The sequence below is a fragment of the Mus caroli genome, unplaced genomic scaffold (genome assembly GCF_978045245.1).
Source record: "Mus caroli unplaced genomic scaffold, Mus_caroli_1 scaffold_19, whole genome shotgun sequence".
Taxonomy (NCBI): domain Eukaryota; kingdom Metazoa; phylum Chordata; class Mammalia; order Rodentia; family Muridae; genus Mus; species Mus caroli.
In genome coordinates this window covers 44090269-44114020 of record NW_028227274.1, presented here as the reverse complement: position 1 = coordinate 44114020, position 23752 = coordinate 44090269, and the positions used below count along the sequence as shown (strand labels likewise).

General features: G+C 44.4%; 1 protein-coding gene and 1 non-coding gene across 3 annotated transcripts in view; one reads left to right on the top strand and one right to left on the bottom strand.

The window, feature by feature from the left end:
- Positions 1 to 615, top strand: part of Trim36 (tripartite motif containing 36) — a 46893-nt gene extending 46278 nt beyond the window's left edge. For both annotated transcript variants that reach the window (XM_085833456.1, XM_021150935.2), the window contains exon 10: positions 157 to 615. In XM_085833456.1, the coding sequence (XP_085689582.1) occupies positions 157 to 511 (355 nt within the window). In that variant the 3' untranslated portion in view covers positions 512 to 615. The remainder of the gene's footprint in view (positions 1 to 156) is intronic.
- A 22112-nt stretch (positions 616 to 22727) lies between these two features.
- LOC115029912 (small nucleolar RNA SNORA17) lies at positions 22728 to 22862 on the bottom strand. The gene has a single exon (XR_003835487.1). It is a non-coding gene; the product is annotated as a small nucleolar RNA SNORA17 (small nucleolar RNA).
- Positions 22863 to 23752: the final 890 nt, after the last annotated feature.

The window sequence follows — 23752 nt, the reverse complement described above, 5'->3', positions numbered from 1 at the left end:
TCTGCAGGACAATTTATAGTCTGTGCTTTAGGTGTGTTCATGGAACATTTTTGTGTGTGTTCACTTTAGAGCAGTGTGCATTATTTTTTGAGTATGTTGAAGACCCTACGAGACTGTGGCTGGAGGTGAGTCACCGTGTTTATTGTTGTGTTGTAGATATGAGCAAGACAGTGGACATGACAGCGGAAGTGAGGACGCCTGTTTTGATTCTTCACAGCCGTTTACGTTAGTTACTATAGGCATGAAGAAATTTTTTATACCCAAGTCACCTACTTCCTCTAATGAGCCAGAAAACAGAGTTCTCCCCATGCCAACAAGCATAGGGATTTTCCTTGACTGTGATAAAGGCAAAGTGAGCTTCTATGATATGGACCACATGAAATGCCTGTATGAGCGCCAGGTGGACTGTTCGCATACAATGTATCCGGCGTTTGCCTTGATGGGCAGCGGAGGAATTCAGCTTGAGGAAACCATCACAGCGAAGTATCTGGAATATGAAGAGGATGTGTAGCTTGGACACCCCACGTGACTGATGAGGATAAGAACCGTGAACAAAGCCATGCCTTGATGTTAATCTTCGTAACTAATTACATATCATTTACGTCTCTGTCACCACACCTGTTTGTACTGTGTGATTCTTTGTTTTGTCTGGTCCTGCTGTGACACACAGGGTCTTGCTGTGTAGTCCAGACGGGCCTCAAACTCTGTTCTGTTATAGCCTCTGGAGGGCTAGGATTATAGGTGGGCACCACCATACCCAGCTAGTGTATGATTCTTAAAACTCAGAAGGACTTCACAACCTTGTCTCTTCCACGTCATTGTCCTACCTATTACAAATGGTGGGAGTAGAGACTTTCTGTCTTAACTGGTCTGGGATAGATAATTTTACAATGGAAGTCCTTCTCTTTGGGCACAGGGACTCTAATTGATGTAAGTCTAATTGGTTATTCATGTCCCTTTGTTTGGGGGCTGGGGTGGGATACAAAGTATTTATTGTGGTTCTTTGAGCTTGTTTTTTTTTTTTTTTCTTCTTTTCATTTTGTATCATGTTCATGTCCAAAGAGAAGATATTTTTAAATGCTTACTGATTGAAATTAGTACTAAGCCATGTGTCTTGCATTTGATGTTAATAGGAAAATAAATTTATAGATAGGTAAAATGACAAAGGCCATAAAATGGTAGTATATTTAAGTAGAAAGTTATGTATTTTAAAGTGTGTAACTACTGAGAATATTCATCGCCTGGCAAATGAATACTGCTTTTTTTTCCCCTGTAGACCACAGACTGTATTAGTAAGGACATCTCTAACAGTGTCCTTGTTGTAATGCCCATTGTCTGGCACATGTAACAAGCATCGTTTCATATAAAAACACAGGGTTCTTGAACCCGTGCAACTTTTCACTACAATATAATTATTTCCAGGAAATGTTATCTTCAAATTTTCTTACTTTAGAAAATATTCATATTTATAGCAAAGAATTATTTTTCAGAAATACTAGGGAAGATGGACTGATAGTGAACACATGTCTTTTTGTCTTGTGAATTTTATGGGTTTGGTACATATGTTGTATGTCAGGGTTTTCTGGTTTTTGTTTACAAATCTGAGAAGTTCACTGTCCATTTTCAGCATTGAAATACCAGACATGTTACATGTTACTACTGTCCAGTTGGATGGCATTATTTGTGGGCTCATTGTGTGGTCATAGGCACTTGTAGTGTGAATCAGTAAAGTACAAAATTCCTTAGAAATAATATGAAAAATCACAAGGATGTGTCTAGTCAGTTTTTATGTCTTTTCTACATTGAATGTTAATTTCTGCAAAATTACCTTCTGATTATTTGAATTGCCTTTTTAAAAGTTAAAATGTCCAGACACTAAGACATGTTTCCAGCACTGATCATGTATGGAATGTTAACATTTTAGTAGAATAACCAAAGCTGTTTATTTTATTTATTTTTTCGAGGCAGGGTTTCTCTGTGTAGTCCTGGCTGTCCTGGAACTCACTCTGTAGACCAGGCTGGCCTTGAACTCAGAAATCTGCCTGCCTCTGCCTCCCAAGTGCTGGGATTAAAGGCGTGCGCCACCACTGCCCGGCTCTATTTGATTATTTTTAATGGAAGCCTGTTAGGCCAATCACACTGCGTCTGACGCAGCACTGACGGACACACACCCCTAAGTTTGTGTAGAAAGGTGTGGAGGATTTGTGTTTAGTGGTTGTCCTTCCTCTCCCATTTATATGTAGCACTTTATGACATAGGAAACAGAGAGAATGTGCAGTGTTACCTGGGTCATTGTGCAATAAAGCTGCTAGTGTCACCAGTGTGTGGGTTAGTGTGATACTCAATACTCATGTGAGCACATGTCCTGTAGACATTTTAAAATATAAATAAAGCTTTAACAGGAGTCAGAGAAGGAAGCTGTTCAAACACTGTATCACTCTATAGAAATTGCTTAGTGGAATTTCACTTTTTAATAAAAAAATAAATAAACAAAGGGAAGCCAAGTGTAGTTATTCAAGTCTGCACTGCAGGGATTTTTTACTCTGCTTTGTGGTAAACCGAAACAGAACACTTACTATAAGATGCTTTGTGGCACATGTTAATTTTTTTTAATTAAAAAAGATTTATTCTTAATTACATGTATGTGAATGTGCATGTACACATGAATGTGAGCGCCCATGAAGGCCAGAAGTAGCGGATGCCCTGGCGCCAGAGTTAGAGGTGGTTGTGAGCTACCCAGCACTCGTGGGAAGGATGTGGAGACTCCTGGACGAGCAGTACTCACTCTTATTTTTATTTATTTATTTTTATTTATTTTTTAAAAGATTTATTGATTTATTATATATCAGTACACTGTCGCTGTCTTCAGACACTCCAGAAGAGGGAGTCAGATCTTGTTACAGATGGTTGTGAGCCACCATGTGGTTGCTGGGATTTGAACTCAGGACCTTCAGAAGGGCAGTCAATGCTCTTAAACGCTGAGCCATCTCTCTAGCCCACAGGACTCACTCTTAACCTCATATGTTAGTTTATTATTTTGAACATTTATTTAATTCTAGTATGATGAAGCTGATTTATTTCAATTGTCTGCTTATATTGTCATTTCTGGTCCACAGTTGATGACATTTTACCAGGTTTGCCTGTGTACTTACATGCAGACGTGTGTGTGTGTGTGTGTCAGAGAACAAGCTATGGAGAGTCAGTTCTTTTCTTTCACAGTATAGAATCTGGATTTTTAAACTCAGATCTCCAGACTGGCAGCAAGCACCTTAGCTCTTAGCTGACTCTAGATGGTTTCTTAACTGTTGTTAACTTTTTTTATTTTTAAAGGCCAAGTACATTAAGGCTGAATTCCATTCATCTTTGTCTTATTTTCCATAAATTCCTTCCTCCTACCTTGGAGTGTAGAGATGCACTTGCTACCACTTAAGACATACTAAAGTCTCCATACGATTTTAATAAACCACACCTTGTACAACCCTGGATCTGCCTGTCTCTGTCTTTTGACTCAATCTTTAGCTGGTTTTCAGACAACAGGACTGAGGGGTTTTTTTTCATAATGACTTGCTCATCCACTCCCCATTGGAGGGTAGTATTAATAATCTGAGGTTACTTCAGTTTGTTCATTAAAAAGCCTGACCTGTTTTCTGGGAAAGCGGATAGTAGGGTTCTGGTCGATTTCTTTGTTATTACATAACACTGAAAAGCAGCTCCCGTGGAGTAAATGTAAGAACTTAGGTAGTAAACCTGACCATGACCAGATTGGCTGATAGCTCATGATGCCTGCTTCCCAGTGAACACAGACAACCTGAAGAGCTTGTTGAAAGCTGATTTTGATCTCTCAATCTCCTGTCCTTTGAAATGGGCAACTGATACACTTCTCTTAAATTGCTACCAGAGTTAAAATAGGGCGCACAGAAGCTGTTAGCATAAAGCCTGGAATGGGTACTCAGCAGATAAGCGTTTGAAGTGATTAATCCCACCCAGCAAATAAATCTTTTAGTCAATTGTCGATATATTTTGCAAATAACCAACTCTAGTGTCTTAGTTAGGGTTTCTATTCCTGCATAAAACATCATGACCAAGAAACAAGATGGGGAGGAAAGGGTTTATTCGGCTTACTCTTCCACATTGCTGTTCATCGCCAAAGGAAGTCAGGACTGGAACTCAAGCAGGTCAGGAAGCAGGACTGATGCAGAGGCCATGGAGGGATGTTCCTTACCGGCTTGCTTCCCCTGGTTTGCTCAGCCTGCTTTCTTATAGAACCCAAGACTACCAGCCCAGGGATGGCACCACCCACAAGGGGTCTCCCCACTTGATCACTAATTGAGAAAATGCCCCACAGCTGGATCTCATGGAGGCATTTCCCCAACTGAAGCTCCTTTCTCTGTGATAACTCCAGTCTGTGTCAAGTTGACACACAAAACCAGCCAGCACATCTAGTTCATGGAGAAGAGGCAAAGGCAAGCAAACACCTGTAGTGGAAGATCCGAGCTGAGCCCTTGTTTTAAATAGCAATCCTTGTAATCCCGCCACTATACTTGCAAAGTCCCAACTGGCCCCTGTATTAGATATAATGGCGGAATCAAATCTTTGCTCAAAGCCCAAGGCAACTCAGAACTACTTGGAGAGCTAATTTGGGCCCTCCTTGTAAATACTGTGAGGTCAGCTTCAAGGAAGCCCTCCTTTCAATTGCATTTCCTAACTTTTCACGGAAGCCTAAAACCTTTTCACTGAAGCCTAATACATGCTGTCAGCCTCCCCTCTGTACCTCCACAGAGGAGTCATTCTCTTCCCCAGAACACAGCTGCTCAGTGTATTCCATCTCGGTGAGCAGTTCTCAAGTGGATGGAATTGTTAGATTCCAGCAAGGAATTCCATTGTCTTCAATAGGCAGAATTAATCCCAGTAGCGCTCTGTCATTATTGGCATATACATTTGTGGCAGTGTCCCTAGATCTGACTTTATTGTTGGCTTATTCAATTATACTCTTCCTTTACCCTAAATTATAAACGACTTAAAGCATCCCCCCACCCCTCCTGAGCACCATGGTGCTGGGCGTTGAAGTCATGAGCTTACACAAGCTAGACAAGCATACTAACACTGAGTGACATCTCCAGCTCAGAGTTTTCACATGTGTTGTCTTTCATTTCTGTAATTCCCCCAATGATTTTTTTTATGTCACTAGTTTTTAATTCAACCAAGACCACAATAACCAGAATCCATAGACACATCCATCAAAGCTTGTTTAACCCGTGCACAGTTGGTTGATATTGCAGCTTGAGAGCTGAAGTTATTTTATGCTTTCAAAGGCCCTTTATGGAACTGGAGAGGTCTCAGGATAGGATATTCTAACTTTCTCTCCCGGCCCCTGACAACAGTAAAAATGGAGACTTCAAGGCAGGGAATGCTACCTTGGTTGAGTTTCTACCTTTCACAAGATGCAGAAATTCTCACCAGGCTCATTACTGATACACCCAGGCATGAATTAGATCAGGACAAGTGCCCATCTGGCCAGGTCACCTGGCTGAAATTATAAGCTGCCGAAGTACGCGTTCAGTCAAAGTCACAGGCTGCAGGATTTGGTAGTGACTCCAACCTTCTCATTGGCCTGGTAAGGAGGTTGAGTGGGGGCTGGGGAGTGTGGTGGTAAATGTCATTAGATCATTTAATTCCCAAATAAAAGACACAAAACCCTTAAGATTTAAAGCATTACAGCTGGGCAGATATCAACCCTCTGTGCTATTTTGTCTACTATCCTGAGATGTCACTTGTCAAGTTCCACTTGGGACACTCCTACACCAGCACTCATGATTCACCTAACCCATAGTGACTTCTTTCTCTTCCTCCACTCTCTATGTTCCTGCCTCAGACCCCAAGCCCAGAAACTTCCCTGCACTCCTCTCTTCTGCCCAGCCCAGGCTGTACCCTATTAACCAATCGGGTAACTTGGGAAGCAAGGTTTAAATGGCAGAAGCTGGTATATGTGAGGAACTCCTCAGGGATGCTTTATTCAACAACAAGTCTTTTTTAAACAGATGAGAAAGACTAGAGCTGTAGATCTTTTTTTCTTGAATGACCTCAGGGAAGAGGAGCTCCTCACTGGGGGCGGCCAGATCTTGGGGGCCAGCATAGAGCATTTGACTATACAGCAGCAGCAGCAACAACAGCAACAACAGCAGCAGCAGCAGCAGCAGCAGCATCAACACCTACAGGGGAGGGCTGCTTTGCTAGCTCCCATTCCTGCACATGTCTCTTCTTCCTCCCCCTTCCCAAACTTTCTTTTCTTTCACGTCTCCATCTCCCCTCTACATAGTCTTTAGGGTGGTGTAGCCTGATCTTAAGATTTACCTTGAGCAGAAGCAGGTGGCCATTAAGCCCAGCACTCAGGAGGCAGAAGCAGGGATCTGGAATCTCTGAGTTTGAGGCCAGCCTGGTCTGCAGAGGGAGATCCAGGACAGCCAGGGCTATACAGAGAAACCCTATCTCCAAGACAAAACAAAACAAAACAAAACGAAAAGTGTTACCTTGAGGAGAGTCCAAAGAGTTTGGCTAATAGAGATAAATGGTAAGGTTCAATTCAATTACTTATTTCATATTCTACATTAGGAATAAAATACACTTATCTAGATCTAGCTAATGATTTTTGTTATTGTGAGATTATGAAAACTCATGAGTTACTCTTTGGGCCACTTTTGTAACCGTATTCTCTCATTTTTTTCTCATGTTTTCTGTGTTTTTGCCATGACATTTCTATGTGTTTCCTATCTGGATTCCCCGTAAATAAAGACATGAGGCAAACTTTGGCATTTGGTTGATTGTTGACTCAGGTTAGACATTTGAGGGATCTAATTAGCATAAGCAGAAGAGATGGGAACATTGCAACAGAGCACGGTGAATATTCTCACATACCCTGAAGTGAAGCTGGCCTACCAGTCCTTTACCAGAAACTTTATTTAATGATCAAGTCTCTTTTAAACAGATGAGAAAGACTAGAGAGTGCAGATTATTATATTTTTTTCTCAGATGACCTTGTAGGAAAGATGTCTGAGTCATCTTAGACCATCTGGGTTTGCTTTGGGAGTTTATTGATGATTCTGAATATTAACTGACTAACACTGTCAACATTGTGCAGCCCTACCTCTCATATCACCCTAACCTTGCCAGCACTCTTTGCCCATGACTTCAAGTAAGCACTTACATGCCAGCAAGTCTACAGTTTACTGTCTGCCGCACTGACTTTTCTGAACCCCACACCTACTCACAAAGCCACCTGCTTTTGGATGTCTTAAGAGCAACTTAAAATGAGCCATCTGGGTCCCAGACTCTATTTTTGTTCTTCTCAACCAGGCAATTCATTTAGAAAGAAGAGCTATTAAAATTTTTAAAAAATAGGACTAATGGTTGAAGAGATAATTTTGATAGAGGGTCCTTTCTGTATCCTCAACAGTTCATCAGATTGTACCAGCAATCTGTCAACAGTCTGCGATCTCCCTTCTGAAAGTGGGATAAGACATGAAGAGTCATGGCTTTTATGGCGAGTTCTCACGTCAATGTCATTTGCATTAATGGCTCAGTGCCAGTTGGGTTCTCACTTGGCATGCTTTGAGATCCACTGCCTACAGATCCCTGTACGTGGAAAGAACTGTGTGGATACATTTGTGCTCAAACTATAGCTTTTCTTTTCACTAAGGAGTAACCTAAAAACTGAATCCTTTCAAGACACCTCCCCTTTTTTAATCTGTAAAATGGAGGGAAAGAAATACCCATTAACCTTGTCATGGTGAGGGTTTTACTGCTGTGAACAGACACCATGACCAAGGCAGCTCTTATAAGGACAACATTTAACTGGGGCTGGCTTACAGGTTCAGAGGTTCAGTTTATTATCATCAAGGCAAGAGCATGGCAGGATCCAGGCAGGTGTGGTGCTGGAGGAGCTGAGAATTCTACATCTTCATCTGAAGGCTGCTAGCAGAATACTGGCTTCCAGGCAGCTAGGATGAGGGTCTTAAAGCTCACACTCACAATGACACACCCATCCCAACAAGGCCATACTTATTCCAACAGGGCCACACCTTCTAATAGTGCCACTCCTTGGGCCAAGCATAAACAAACTATCACAAATATTCTTGTGGATTATATAAAGAAATAGCTGAGAGGCATATGAGTTTATAACAAATCTTGACTCTTCCCACCTTCAAAAGCTGGAAATACATTTCACAAAGTTTCCAGTGCTTCATGCCCCAGCTTGGGACAAACTCTCCAGTATTCCAGTCTGATCTCAGTCTTGATGTGTAGTCAAGGAAGACTTTTTGCTCCTGATCCTCCTGCCTCCAGCTCCCAAATGGTATGGGTTGTCGCACATGGTCTCTGCAGTGCTGGGCATGAAGCCAGGGCTTCTCAAAAGGCACTCTGCTAACTGAGTTATGCCCTCAGCCTAGAAGTTTCTTTAGAAACCCTGGAGTTTGTATTTCTCTCATCAGATGGGATTTATCCCTGGCCCCCTGTAACCTGAGCATCTCCTCTGATCTTACTAGACTGAGGGGGTACTTGTTTTTCCTCTTGTTTTCTGGTGGTTAAGAGTCCTATTAATGCAAAATATGCTAGAGGTTAAAAAAAAAGTAGTTTTTCCTGGTAATTGAGCAGGTTGTTTATTTTAGTTTGTTTGCTTTGGTATAGGAGACCGAACTCACCTTGTGCATGTGGAACTATATCCTTTGACTCTTAACAGTTTTATTTTAAAGCTATGCCATTTTCTTAGATTGGATGAGAAAACACCACTCCTCGATTATTGTCTTGCTTTTAGTAACAATGACCCCAGAGCTGTCTTTGAAGGTGTATTTTCTTGGTAGCTTGCCTACCATTATAGCTAACAAATATAGATGCTTAGCAAACACCAGGCCAGATCAGCTTGTGACACAACATTTGCAAGCAAATTATAGTAACTCTGTGTCTTAAACTGATCACAGAAATGTCTGATCTCTCCTTAAGGTCGGGTTTGCTCGTCAGTTTCCTCTACCTTTCTCAACTCCTTCTGTTTCAGTGGTTCCTGGTAAAATCCTTCTAGATTGCACCAATGCAGTGGTGCATACGGCTCGTGCAGCTAGAGTGGCCCTCTCTCCAACTCTTGCCTTGTTTTGCTGCTTGGCTCCAGAATTGTCATCACTGTGTCTAGGGAGGGGGACTTTGGAGACACATTCATACCCACCTCCTCCCAACTCTGCCAGCAATTGGCTACTTTTCTCATCCTTCTCAAAGTTTCAGGTCCCCATCTGACCTTCCCAGGGTTGTTGTGCTAAAGTAACAAACTAGATGACTTAGAACAACAGAAATCCCTTGACCTCAGAGCAACATCAGATCGCCACGCTCTGAAATCTGTAGGGAAAGACCATTCCTTGCACCCTCTACCCTCTGGCAGCCCCAGGTATCCCGTAGTTGTGGCGGCCTGGCCATTTTCTTCATGTGTCTGTATTGTATGTGTTCAAAGTGCCCCCTTCTGTATGGACAGCTGTCAGGGATTAGAGCCTACCCCAGAGAGCTCCTTTTTTTTTTTTTTCCCTTGGATTCTTAAATACGTCACCTTCTTTGGAGGTTAGGATGACATGTTTTTGGGGAAGACAAGTTAACACATGAAGTCCTATACATTTCAGCACATTCTTGGAAGAGCTCCAAAGGACCACTTCTCACAGCGGTACTCAGAGTCTTTTGAGCCCTGCTAGCACATTTAAGTGGATGAGTACAAGACTAAACCAACAGTTAGCAGTGTCAATCACAGGTTTTAAAAATGGCGTCTCTCATTAAAATGTCTAGCAATCTGCCTTCTTAAAAGGTTTTAAGAGATTTAAAATGAGTTTTTTTTTTTAAACTGTGTGAATGTAGTTGCAGTAAGTAAACTAGAGTTAAAGAATACCTAGATTTCACATGCGCCAAACTCCTTGGAATGCCTTCAGTTTTCTGATAGCAGGTCATATTATCTGGGAAGTTTCAAACATCTCTAAAACCATAAAGACAAGGACAAGCTGCCTCAGAACTATATCTTTGTTGTGGGTAGAATGGTAGAAAGTCTCTGGAAATCTTTTACTCCTTCGGGGTAGATGGCTACAAGCAAGAGTGGCCAGGATCTACGGATTACTCAGTTACTAAGTAGGTGTATGAAAACACAAGCATTTATTGTTTGGAAATATTTGGGACCATTTTGTTTCTAAATACATTTTGTTGAATAGTCTCTCAACAGGGTATCATCAAGCTTGGAAGACTTCACCTCATACCATCCAACTCAGTGAAGAGATCTAAGTGATAATTATGCCACAGAATTATATATCAAACACATCGGTCAAGAACTGTATCACTGCTGAGGTATAAGGAATAGGAACATCATGAAATACATCACGCACATCTTATACATGGAAAGGCACATTACATCACAGAAGATAATCTCAAAGACCAACTGTCTTAGTTAAGGTTAACAGACACCATGACCAAGGCAAGTCTTATAAAGGACAATATTTATTTGGGGCTGGTTTACAGGTTCAGAGGTTCATTCCAGTATCATCAAGGCAGGAACATGGCAGCATCCAGGCAAGCATGGTACAGGAGGAGCTGAGAGTTCTACATCTTCATCTGAAGACTGCTAGCAGAACACTGGCTCCCAGGCAGCTAGCTAGCACAAGGGTCTTAAAGCCTACACTCACAGTGACACACCTACTCCAACAAGACAACACCTACTTCAACAGGGCCACACTTGATAATAGTGCCACTCCCTGGGCTGAGCATATTCAAACCATCACACCAACACAAGTTGAGAGAGAGAGAGAGAGAGAGAGAGAGAGAGAGAGAGAGAGAGAGAGAGAGGATATAACATAACAAGGAGGTCTGACATTACTAAGAATTTGCAAGGACACAGATAAATGGGAACTCTTATTTGCTAATGGAACGGTGTGTTAGCTATTCTTTACTTCACAGGGCATCTTATGTTTACAACTTTTATACAAGCTAAACAAACGTCTGTACCAGTCAGAAGAAGCAACTCCATCCCAGCAGTGTGGATTACTACAACCACTTTGGGAAAATAGTCTGTAATTTAGTGATTTGAAAATTAGCATACCTCATGACCCAGGATTTCTCCTCATAGGTGTCTATTCCAGAAAATTCCATGCTCTCATACCTCTGAATCCTTGTATGAGAAAGTTCATGGTCCCAACTGAGAACTAACATAGAGTCCATCAGGCACAGAATAAAGAAGGAGGCCAAGAAGTACTTACGTATAGAGAGCAGTGATCCCCAACTAGATGTGGGAATGCACATATTTTTCAACAGCATTAGCATAAGATTCAGGCCGGGGAGGCCTCTAGGAAGAGTGGGGAGGATGTAGCTGCACAGGCCTATGGGTGAGGTATCCTGACTTCTGCAGTAAGGGCAATCAATCTGTGTGGGGGCTGTAAGAGTCTTCACTTTGGCCGGGCGTGGTGGCGCACGCCTTTAATCCCAGCACTCGGGAGGCAGAGGCAGGTGGATTTATGAGTTTGAGGCCAGCCTGGTCTACAGAGTGAGTTCCAGGACAGCCAGGGCTACAGAGAAACCCTGTCTCGAAAAAACAAAACAAAACAAAACAACAACAACAAAAGAGTGTTCACTTTATCCTTTACAGTATATATTTATGTGCTTTTCTGTGCCTGTTATTTCACACAATACAGTAGCTGATGTAGTAGATTTCATACTGTTGTCTCCTTTTATACACTGGCTTTGGAGAGGAAGGCACATGTGGGGACTTTGGAAAAGTCACGTGGCAACTCTCTGTGGTATTGCCCTCTGAGTGGTAGGCTCTCTGAGTGGTGGGAGTTGATTGTTAACACCCAGGAGGCTAGCCTCTGGGCCCACCTGTGTGCGATCACCTAGATTGAGTTTAGCCTCTGAGAGTGTCTGGGAGGGATCATCTTGATTTTATTACTGATGTGTGAAGAGCAGCCTTCATTGTGGGTGGGACCATTCCCTGGGTGGAGCTTCTGAGCTGTATAAAATGAAGGGTAAGCTGAACAGTAATGCACCAATCCATTGCCCTCTGCTTTGGACTGTGGGTGCGATGTGCCTGTTTCTCTTGATCCTCTGTCATCAGGACTTCCTAGCTATGATGGGCTATGACCAGTAATTGTGAACCCATTGGAGTATTTTGCCACAGCAACAGGAAAGGAAGCTGAAGCACTGACCTCAGCGCTTTTCGCAGGTCTGTATCAGGATCTCTTGGTCTTGGCTGTGAACAGAGCTGTGGGTACAGCTTACTCCTTTCCCACTTACACAGGGAACAGAACTGTGGAATGACACCCATCGGAGTCACCTCAGACAGATGCAGTGACTAAATAAGATATACCGTCATGGATGTTTTTCCTGCCAGAGCTCACCTTGGGGGCCTTTGTGTGAACTGTAGAAGGCACAGAGACTGGGTGGACAAATAGACAGCACAGAGAGAGAGAGAGAGAGAGAGAGAGAGAGAGAGAGAGAGAGAGAGACTGACTCACATCACCGTTCAGAGCTGCTGCTGCTCTGTGGTAAATACAGTGCAGAACCTTGGTGTTGGCAAGTGACAAATGTTACTGCTGTGATAGAGAACCCAACACTCAGAAGACAGGTTGTCTGCTGGCAATCAGCTAAGGGCCTTAGGTACAAATAGAGCCTCAATTCATTGTGCGGGAGGAGTCTAGCCTTTCCTATTATTATGCTGCTTTTATGACAAATTCATTGCATAAAACAATGTGTTGGGAAATCTTCATCTCTGGATGTAATTACTGCTGGATGTAAGCATTACTTTTCTAAGGACTGTTTCCCCATCTTCAAAACGGCATCCTTGGTTTACGTACATTGCTTGGTGAAGCATGTGTGTTGTAGGGTTAGCAGAGCAGGTGTAGTGGGGTAGAGAATTCCAATGGGTCAACTGAGGACTCCTTTGATTTTCCCAACTCAGAGCACAGCATGCTCTGACCTGGAGCCACCAGACTACTCTGATAAAACGAGATCATGTGTCACCTAACGCTGGCAAACCTGGACTGTGTTCTCCACTGAAGCTGAATTAGCCAAGCCCTCTCTTTCTTTGCAGTGACGAATCTTGGTTATTAACTTGAGGAAGTCTCAACTGAAGAATTGCCTGCATCAGATTGGCATGTCTGTGGAGCAGTTTATTGCTAATTGATATGGGAGTGCCCAAGCCACTGTGGGTGATAACATCCCTGGACTGCTGGGCCTGGCCTATAATTTGAAAGGTAGCCCAGCATCAGTCACCGAGCAGAACAGTAGGAATCTCTCCTCCATGGTCTTGGTTTCTGTTCTGCCGTTAGTTCCTCTTCTCACCTTCCCCTTTATGACTGACTGTAATCTGAAAGCCGAGTAAACCGTTTCCTCTCTTAAACTGTTCTCCTTCCAAGGATTCTATCACAGCAAGGACATTTTTCCTTCCATACTACAGAACCAGCCTGTGATCCGCCAGGTTCAAAAGTACCAGGGATGGGGCTCCTCACTTGGAAATTTACAATGCGGGGATGAAATTCATTTTGCTTTTCTTCTTTCCGTTCTTCCCTTTCTGTGCTGGGAATGGAAAGCACGCTGCACTGTATCCATAAGTTACATCCAAAACCTGAAACCCGCTCTTGAACAAAAAAGTGGAGAGTTTTCTGATGACAGGTGAAAGACAAGAGAGATTGGCGGGGAGGTTTGGGGCTTCTTTAAGGAATCGTTCACATTGGAACTTCAAAACTAAGAATGAGAACCAGTGGACAGTATTCCTCTTCCGCTCCTAAGTGAATCCTGGATGATATATATTTTCTTCCTTTTACTTGGGTTCATCTTCACATTCCGCAAGAATATAAGAAAAAGAATTCTTTGTGTCCGTCAGTGGAGAGTACGTTCTGAATGAGGATATCGCCCCCTAGTGCTGAAAAGTGGCCTAGCTGGTAGCACCCCAAAATCAAAACTGAATAAGATTGAGTTTTTCACATCGGTACCGAAGACTCCGTTTTTTTTTTTTTTTTGCCCTGACTGACTTGTGGGTTCTAAAAAGAGCCGGTGATATTACTTTCATGTTATATAATATCATTGCTACAAATGACCAGTCCCCTCTTTGATTACAGAGCGGGACTGTGACTTTACCTATGAGGTGGAGGAGCGGTAACTTCTGATTAGCAGGTCTTTCAGAGAAGCTCACAGAGGTTTCTTTCATGGAGTAAATGACTGTTGCTTTTCTTGTGTGGGTTTTGCTACTGGGAGGTAAAGCCTATTGTCTTTTGTGGCTCGAAATCTTGGCTTTTAAATTTAGCAAATTCACGTATCTCTCCTTAATGCCAGGTCAAAGGGTTTTTGAGGTTTTGTTATCAGGGAGGGAGAGAAAGTGTGTTCAAATTGTTTCTCTGAAGCATTCATTGGTCCACCAGGAAGTAAAGAGCAGTCAGCCGGAAAGGAAAAGTTAAAGTGTTAACTATTACCAGGAAGTAGCAGAGGCCTTGTTACCAGGAGGTAAAGACAACTTTAAGGAACAGCATTTGAGAACCACCACCGCCCTGAGGGGCTGAGAAAGAGGAAGAGCAAGCAAGGAAGGAACAACTTTCAAAGAAATGCCTACTAACCCCCCATCCCAACCAGGCAGGTCTCTTCCCTGGGATTCAGACCTCCTGGAAAGTGTCCAGCCCAGCCTACTCAGAGATGGAGAATGTGCAGAGTCCATGAGGAGGAAACTACAGAGTGAATTGTTCTGCCTTCGGGGCAGAACACCACCCACAGGGAGCCCCTTGAGACAGCAGGCTGCCCACTCTTGTCCACTTCTGGTGTAAGCCAAGAGCTGTGGGAACTGAATAGTCTGGAGGCTTGGGAGAGGTGAACACCAGAAGACATATCCCCCACCTCTTCCATCTCTTCTTGAGTCTATTCTATGCACCCTAATGACTGAGTGTGTCACTGTTTCAGTTATTGAAAGAAAAACAGAAGTTGCCTGTGATTTGGGCTTGAGCGTCAATAAATAGCAGATATCATATATTTTCTACCAACTCTAATTGTTAAATATCAGAAACTTGCCCATTTTGAGGACTCTATCTTGGGTCTTCTGGTAATGGATCCCCCCCTCACCTCTGCTCTGTTACCAGCTGAGGCACAGGCACACCCATAGGTACCTGATGCTGAGGCTGCAACATGAGTCGAACGTTCTTGGATTTAATGTCTGATGTCACTGGGCAGTTCTGAAAGATTTTTATTAAACAAACAAACAAACAAACAAACAAACAAGCAAGCAAACATACTAGATACCGGTTGCAAAGGCAGTGGTAACAAGTGTGAAAGCCTGTGTGTGTTGCAGTTGATTAAAGCATGGTCAACCTCTCTCTCTCTCTCTCACTTACACAATCACGTGTAAGGGAAGCTGATTCTGAAGGAGTCTGGCTAAAGGTCTATCTGACGGCTTCACTCCCTTTTCCTAAGTTCCAACTCATATGCGCGCGTCGTAGAAATCTCTGGAAGCCATGATTGCCAAGACCCTGCTAGTTTCCCTGGATCACTCTTAAAACCTTGCCCCATCCACTCTTTTGTCTTATATTTTCTTCTTATTTTTACTTCTGAAGATTTATTTATTGTATGTATATGTGTACACTGTCACTGTCTTCAAACACACCACAAGAGGGCAGCAGGTCCCATTACAGATGGTTGTGAGCCACCATGTGGTGGCTGGGCATTGAACTCAGGACCTTTGGAAGAGAAGTCAGTGCTCTTAACCACGGAGCCATCTCTCCAGCCCATATTTTCTTCTTTAATCCCCTTCTACTTCTCACTCCTGGATTAGAGTTTTCTCTACTTGTTTCTATTTCCCTTTCTCCTACCATTTCTTTTCTTTTCTTTCTTTCTTTCTTTTTCTTTTTTTTTTTTTTTTTTTTTTTTTTTTTTTTTTTTTGAGACAGGGTTTCTCTGTGTAGCCCTGGCTGTCCTGGAACTCACTTTGTAGACCAGGCTGGCCTCGAACTCAGAAATCTGCCTGTCTCTGCCTCCCAAGTGCTGGGATTAAAGGTCTGCACCACCACTGCTCAGCTTCTACCATTTCTTAAACATACTCAATTCTGACTATTTTCTTCACTCAGAGATAGACACTTGCTTTTAGGCCTCTATGTGTTACAGTACAATCATATTGAAGTAGGGAGGCTGTTTAAATTACAGTTTTAGTTTTCATATATATGTCAAGAACAAGTTATTATACTATAAAATTAGAAAAGTTTTTTTTTTTTTAAATCAAGTATCTGACATACAGCATTTCCCTCCAACTTTTGGACTGCATGACCTTTTTCTCTTTGTACAATAAAAATTCTACAGAGGAAGGGGAGGTGGAGGGTCACTGAGCCCTGAGTGAGTGTCCAGCCACTCCAGTCAGTCAATATGTATACCATTTTGTCCTGTTTGCAACTAGTTTTGAAAACATAGGGGAGTCTACAGGCTGGGCACAGACTGTCCGTGGGGCAATTTGGGGATCATCTATGTTCCTGCCAGATCTATGCTTGGTCAGTGATCCTAATACATTCACTGGGTCTTCAGAATGAAGCTTGGCTTGTCATTGTGACCCCCATGAGGAGTGGGGCAAAAGCTGTGTAGTGCCACCACCAGGGTGAAAATTCTCCAAACAACTCCCCTCCTTCCTCATGCAATCTCCACCCCCTCCCCCAATCTTGTCTTCCTTTTCCCCCAGGAATCCCCTTCTGTTTTCATGTCACGTGTGTTCCACCCACTACTTCTTCAGCACTTCCCCTTTCTCACTCCATGACCCATTCCAACACCCACGTACATAAAAGGAGAATGCAGTAGAGGTTCCTATGAGAAACACGTGGTATTTGTTTTTCTGAGTCTGGGTCACTGGAACCTACAAATGCCATGGTTTCTCTATTCCTTATGTCTGAATACATTTCCATTGCATTTATGCTCCACATTTTCCTCGTTCATTATTGTATTGATGTACATCTAGGCTGTGCTCAGAGCTCTGTTCAAAGCTCTTTCCTTCCTAAGGTACTAAACACTTAGGGTTTTGCAAGTGTTATTATGATTATTAATTATTATTTAAATTATTTTTCTCAGAAAAATGTGCACGTCTATTGCTGAGGTGGAATATAGAAAGGGGTACATGCTACTTGTGGTGACTCTAGAAGGCCAGTGGGTGGGAAGTATGGTGGGGCTGACATGCCTCTGTTTCTCCTCTCCCTCCTCCTCCTCTTCTTTCTCCTTCTCTTCTTCCACATCCTTCTCCTCCTCCTCCTCTTCAAAAGTAGTGGAACAACTTTGTGGGAAGCTTCTTTGATGTGGATTTGTAAAATTCTGCAGAAGGTCTGAAGGCTGGGGTAGTGAGTGGAAGGAAATCCCAGTTTGTCTGTGACTGTCCGTTCTCAGCCAGCTTCCTTCAGCGCCTTTCTGCCAGGCCAGGAGCAACACCACCTACTCTAGAAGGCAGGCTGAGTTCTTCTCAGCTGTTCACACATTCATGGGGGGTGGGTGGGGTGGGAGCAGAGGGGCCACTGATTTGATGCCACTGGAAAGGATAGGAATGCTTTGTGGCCTCTCCAGCTCTTGGCTTCTTTTAGGGTTCCCATGTTAGTCTCAATTTGTCTTCTTGGGGCTCCAAAATACATCTTTCCTGGAGGGAATAGCTCTAAATGACTTGGAAAGAAACTCTTGCCTCTATTTGTTTTAGAAACCTAAGGCCTAAGCACTGCTTTCATAGTGTCCCATACGTTTAAGGGCCAATCTCTAGGATGTTCCAGTGACCTAAGATGGGGAAAGCCCCAGGGTATCTATGGGGGTAACTCTAGCTGAGACTCCTAACAGTAGGAGATGGATACTGAAGTGGCACTTCCTATAGCCAAGCAGGACTCCCAGTGGAGAGATAAAGACAGCAACCCACCCACAAACCTTCAACTCAAAATGTGTCCTGCGTACAAGATGGGCAGGGACAAAGAGAACAGACAGAGATGGAGGGAATGGCCAACCAATGACCACCAGAAATTAAGACCTATCCCATGGGCAAGAACCAATCCCTGACACTATTAATGATACTGTTATGCTTGCACACAGGGGCCTAGCATAACTGTCCCCTGAGAGGCTCCACCCAGCAGCCAATGGAAAGAGATGCATCAACCCACAGCCAGACATTAGATGGAGCTTGCAGAGTCTTATGGAAGAGTTGAGGGAAGGATTGAGGGACCCAAAGAGGACAGTTGACTCCAACAGAGTCAACTAACCTGAACACTTAGGGGCTCCCAGAGACTGAACCACCAACTAAGGAGTGAGCACAGGCTGGACCTATGTCTGCTGCACATGTATAGAAGATGTGCAGCCTCGTCTTCATTTGAGTCCTAACAACAGAAGCAGGGACTCTCCCTGAATTTGTTGCCTGCTTGCCTGTGGATTCCATTCCCCTAACTGGACTGCCTTGTGTAGCCTCAGTGGGAGAGGATGTTCAGAGTTCCTCAGTGATGTGATGTGCCTGGGTGAGGTGGGGAGAGTGGGGGGATAGTGTGTGAGGTGATAATGGGGGGATCCTCCTTTGCAAAGGAGAAGGAGATGGAAGAATGAGAGGAAAAGCTGCATGACAGGTTACTGGTAGGAGTGAGGGCTGATACTGGGGTGTAAAGCGAATAAATAAATAAATGTAATGATATTAAAAAGAGGTCTAGAGGTAGGAAAAAAAAAAAAAGAAGAAACCAAAGGCCTTTGAGTTCTGAGCAAGCTAAAGGCCTAGTTTCAGTGGAGGCCTGTCTGTACAAGGCTTCCTTTGTTCTTGGGGAAATGTACATAATTTTGTGGTTTTTAATTTATCAAAAGTTATTTCAGATTTCATTTTGTTATTATTTCTAAGCAACCCACCCAAAAGAAAACCAGAGGTGTGTGTATGTGTGTGTGTGCGTGTGTGTGTGTGTGTGTAACACCAACTACAGAACTGAAGCCCACTGCTGCCTGGAATTGTAAAAATTATTCTTATTGAAATAGGATTACTATTGAACGAGTCCTCTGTTTTCTCTGTAGCTTGCTGGGTCTTTGTTAACTTTTAGGATGGCCCAGGCGACTGGCTGAAAGTTGTTCTATACCTTATACATGCCAGCTCAGCCTCACTGACATTTCCCTCCCCTCTTCTCATTCAGTGAGAAAGCATGCCTACCGGGGCTGATGAGGGAGGTGAAGAGCGTGGAGTGTGTGTGTGGGGGCAGGTCTTCCTAGATTTCTCTACAATCTCCCAGCCATTGATAAATGCTGACTTCTTGTTACAAGTAGAGCATTTAGATTTTCCTCTTCAGTCAGCACAGTTTCAAATATCTGCCGAGAGCTGACATCCCCTTTCACTGCAGCTATGCTGATGGAAGTTATGAATAAAGATTATTCGGCATCTGCGTCCTGCCCTGGTTCACTAAGTTCTTTAACCCTTGCCACATATATTGCTATTTTTTTCCAGCTTATTGCTTAGCTTTTGATTTTTCTGTTTAGGGTATACTTTACACCTCAAGTGTGCTAAGTTTCTATGTGGTGAATTCAATGTTTTTTTCACTTATGATTTTGCCTCTGACACATGCTAAGTTGTTTTCCCCAACTGAAAAGGAGCACTTTCTGTGATGGATGCCATGTGGATCCCAGCGGAGTGACTTTTGATGTCGAGCATCCTGACATATATAAGTCAAGTCTTGCCTTCAGCTTTGTGAGGTCTGCACACACAGGTCTGGCTTCTCCAGCCTAGAAGCTCTGTGGAATCATCTGGGTTGTCCCAGCTTTCTCTCTGGGAGCCTGGCAGTACCGAGGACTGTTATCGTGGCACTAGAAGAGATTGTGGCTGCTGAGAATGGAGCCATGCTGTATATAAAAGTGATAACCCAAAGTATATAAATGTACTCACCTTAGCTGAATCCTTGGCGTCAGGCCTAATACAATCTGTTTCATTTTTTATTTTTTGAGACAGGGGTTCTCTGCATAGCTGTGGCTGTCCTGGAACTCACTCTGTAGACCAGGCTGGCCTCAAACTCAGAAATCTGCCTGCCTTAGCCTCCCAAGTGCTGGGATTAAAGGCAGGCACCACCAGTGCCTGGCTTACAGAATCTTTTTTTTTTAATCTTAGCTCAGGTTCCTTCTATCAGAGACTTTAATCAAGGTTTTGATAGAAATTGATATGGAAGGTGATTCTGGAAAGTGATGGGAGAGAGTAGAGATGGGAGACAGGGAAGGGGCCATGTCCAGTCTACATTGATGGTTTCTTCTGGGGGAGGCCAAGTTTTGTCTTGGTGAGATCCCTTGAAAACTCAGCATAGGTCATGCCTGAGAATTTTCTCTGAATTCATTTCTTTTCTAATTGTCCTAACCAAATCCCTTACAATAGACAATTTAAGGTTTTATTCTGGCTCACAGTTCAGAGGCATACAGCCCATCATGGTGAGGAGGGTATGGTCCCTGTTGCTGCCCAGAAAGCAGAGAAAGGAGAGCGCTCGTGCTCAGAGGCCCCTCCCTCAGCCCCTTTATCCTTTCTGAGAAGCGAGCCTATGAAGTGGGGCCACTGGTGTCCATCAGATCCTCCCATCTCAGCCAATCCTCTCAGTCCATCTTCATGCACACGTCTAAAGGTGTGCCTCACCATTTCCCCAGACTTTTATCAACCCAGTGAAGTTAGTAGTCATAGCAAACCACCATACTGACCAAGGACCTAACATGAATACAAGGCACTTATGAGATTGCTCCCCCAATACAGTAGATGAAGCAAGCAGAATCCCCTGGCAAGCCTGAAAGGTTGGGGCTGTCTCAGGATACTTTTTAAAAGTTAAAAAAAAACCAACCTCTTTATTGGTTCTCTGTGATTTTACATTATGCACCCCAAACCCATTCATCTCCCACTTCCCCTCCTACCCACTCTACACCCTTAGAACTTCCCACCCAACAGAGAAAACAAATTTCATTAAGGAAGCTATAGTGTGCCTTACAGTACACCCTTTTGCCCACACTTCTCTGCTTGCAAATGTTCATTGTAATGACTTACTGGTCTGGTCTGAGGCCTCTGGCTTCTGCTACTCTGTCAATACTGGATCCTCACGGGGACTCCTCTCAGATATCCTGTTGTTACCCTGTGTCATGGAGATCCTGTAGTTCAGAATCCACAGGATTGGCCCCTTCATGCACTCCAGCAGTTCATCTGAGGGGTAGATGCTGGAGTGGGTCAATTCAAAGCCCTGCATCTGGGCCTGAGAGATATGAGTTGGTCTGTTTGCTGGCCATCCTCAACCCCTTCCCCCCTCCCCCAACCAGCCAGGGCCAGCCCTACCCTGCAGCCCAGGCAAGTGTTGCAGCAGCTGAGGGACGTGGCCAGTTCTCCAGCTCTCCCATCTGTCATAGGTGGCAAGCGATGAGGGAGGGAAGGAGAGCGTCTCTCCCTTGTCTGTGCCACCACACAGCAAACAGGGTTGGCTAACCCACAATCCCCACCTCCAGAGCCAGCTCTACTGAGCAGCCCAGGTGAGGTGCAGAGCCCACTTTCTTGAATGCTGCAGGAGGTGAGGGGCAGGGCCAGCTCTCCAGCCAGACATAGGGGATGAGGGTGGGCAGGGCATCTCTCCCTTGCCCATGCTGACGCCTGGCAGACAAGTTGCAGGGCCAGCTCTCCCACACTCGCACTCTTGGGGTTGGCTCACCTGCCTCTCTCCTTCCCCACCTTCCCCGCGCCTTCATCAGGGTCAATGCTACTGTGCTGCCTACATGAGGGCAAGGAAAGTACTCCTGCTCTTATGGCCTCAGGGCCAGGTCTCCCCACTCTACAGGTGGTGGGAGCAGATGGGGAGGAGGGTATCGCTCCCTTCTCCAGGCCACCACATAGGATACAAGTGGTCCAGCCAGGTAGGGCTAGGTCTTCCATGCTCGTATCCTTGGAAGCCGGCTCACTCACAACTTCTGCGATGTACACAACTCCTGTGATGTGCAGCCTGCTCTCCTGAGTACTGCAGCCGGCTAGGAGTGGGGCCAGCTTTTCTGTTGTCACGCCCCCAGGGCCAGCCTTCTCAAGAAGTCCAGGTGAGGGGGTGGGGCCGGTTCTGTACAACCCTCAGACGGCAGCATTAGCCCAGACCAAGGACTTCTGCCTGGCTTTCGGTGGGAACAAACTCTTGTTGCTACAAGGCCATGGGTGCAGACATGGCCCCCAGGGGCAGCAGAGGCCAAGATCCTACCATGGTCCTTGGTGGCATCACTGGGTACTCACATCTTGCTGTCCCTCGTTGCTCTCAAGTCTTCAGTTCTGGCTCTCTTCATTGTACTCATATCCCTCTGCTTCTTTCTCTTCCACTTCTCCACCACTAACTTGCATTTGCGTCTGAGTGGCACCCAGGGTCTCTGAGTGTCTGGCGTCATCTCAGGAGTGGTCTCAGGAGTGCTATGTCCCACTCATACATGCTGACACCATGCAGGGGTCATCTCAGGCATGGTTTGCCCCACTAGGCCTACCCTGCACCCAAATGGTAGTCATCTCAGGCTAGCTTACTGTCCAGGCTCCGTGGTGCTGGTCTGGTGGTCATCTCAGGCTAGCTCCATTCAAGCCTGCATGAGTAACCCCGTGCCAGGGTGGTTGTATTGGGCTCTCTACTGCCTAGGTCAAGGTCCCAAGAGGAGTTCTTTTAGTGTCTTCTGGATCGTTCCCTGCCCTGGGAGCCTGTCTGGGCTTGCTTGGTGCCTGATTGGTGGTGGTCTCAGGCTCTCTCTTTTCAGGGAATGTTAGGCTACTAATCATTCAGATAGACGGTCCCAGGACAGAATACTGAGTGTAGACATGGCCTCTCTCCGCTCTGCCACCTACTGACCCATATGTGATACAGCAGCCACATCTGCAATGCCTCTGCTGGAGATTGAAAAGGCAATTCTTAAGTAGGACTCAGCAGTTCAGGTTAGGATTCTTCGGAATTTGATAATGTTATTAGATAATGTGGAGGTAAGTGCTTCCAAATGAGTATCATATATCATGGCGAGGGCTGGCAAGATGGGTCGGTGGGTAAAAGCGCTAGCTGTATCAGCCTGAGTTTCATACTGATCCCATGGAGGAGAGAAAGAACACACTCCAGAAAGTTGTTCTCTGACCTCCACACATGTGATGTGGCATGTTTTGTTCTTTTCATTTTGATCCCTCCTTTTCCCTCTTGGAACAAAATAAAAATGAAAAAAAAATCATAGTAAGGACATCTATCCTGTTTTTAGTTTGTTTAGGCTAAGTGGGGTTACACCATATCTAGTATTTTTCTAGAGAAGTGTGGTTTTGGTACGTGGAAAGTGGAGGCTCTTCCCGGTAAAGACATGAGACTTACAGACAAGCTCTGAAGCCCATAGAAGGAAGAGATGGTATGTGTCTGTCTCACCTTTTAGCTCCAGGGTCTACATGGTCACTACTGCTGGGTCAGTTTCTCTGGTGGGAACTTTGGTGGGTTTAAGCTAGAGAAACATGAATAAAGTCAGGGGTAAGTGCTTCTGGATGGCGAGAACAAGAGGATCATGAAACACAGATCAGCAGCCCCCCCTCCTCTTTCCCCTTTCCTGTCTCTTTATCTCCCTCTCCCCAACATAAACAGAAGATGCACAGCTTCCTCTCAGCATAATCCCGTCCTGGCAACCGTGCTCTTGGGCTTCAGGCTGTTACTATATGACATAAGTGTTGCTTGAATGCAAGCATTGCTAGTGGGTCACATGACCTGACAACTGCAGTAGCAGCTAAGTGACTGTGTGAGTAGCGTATACAGTGTCTACG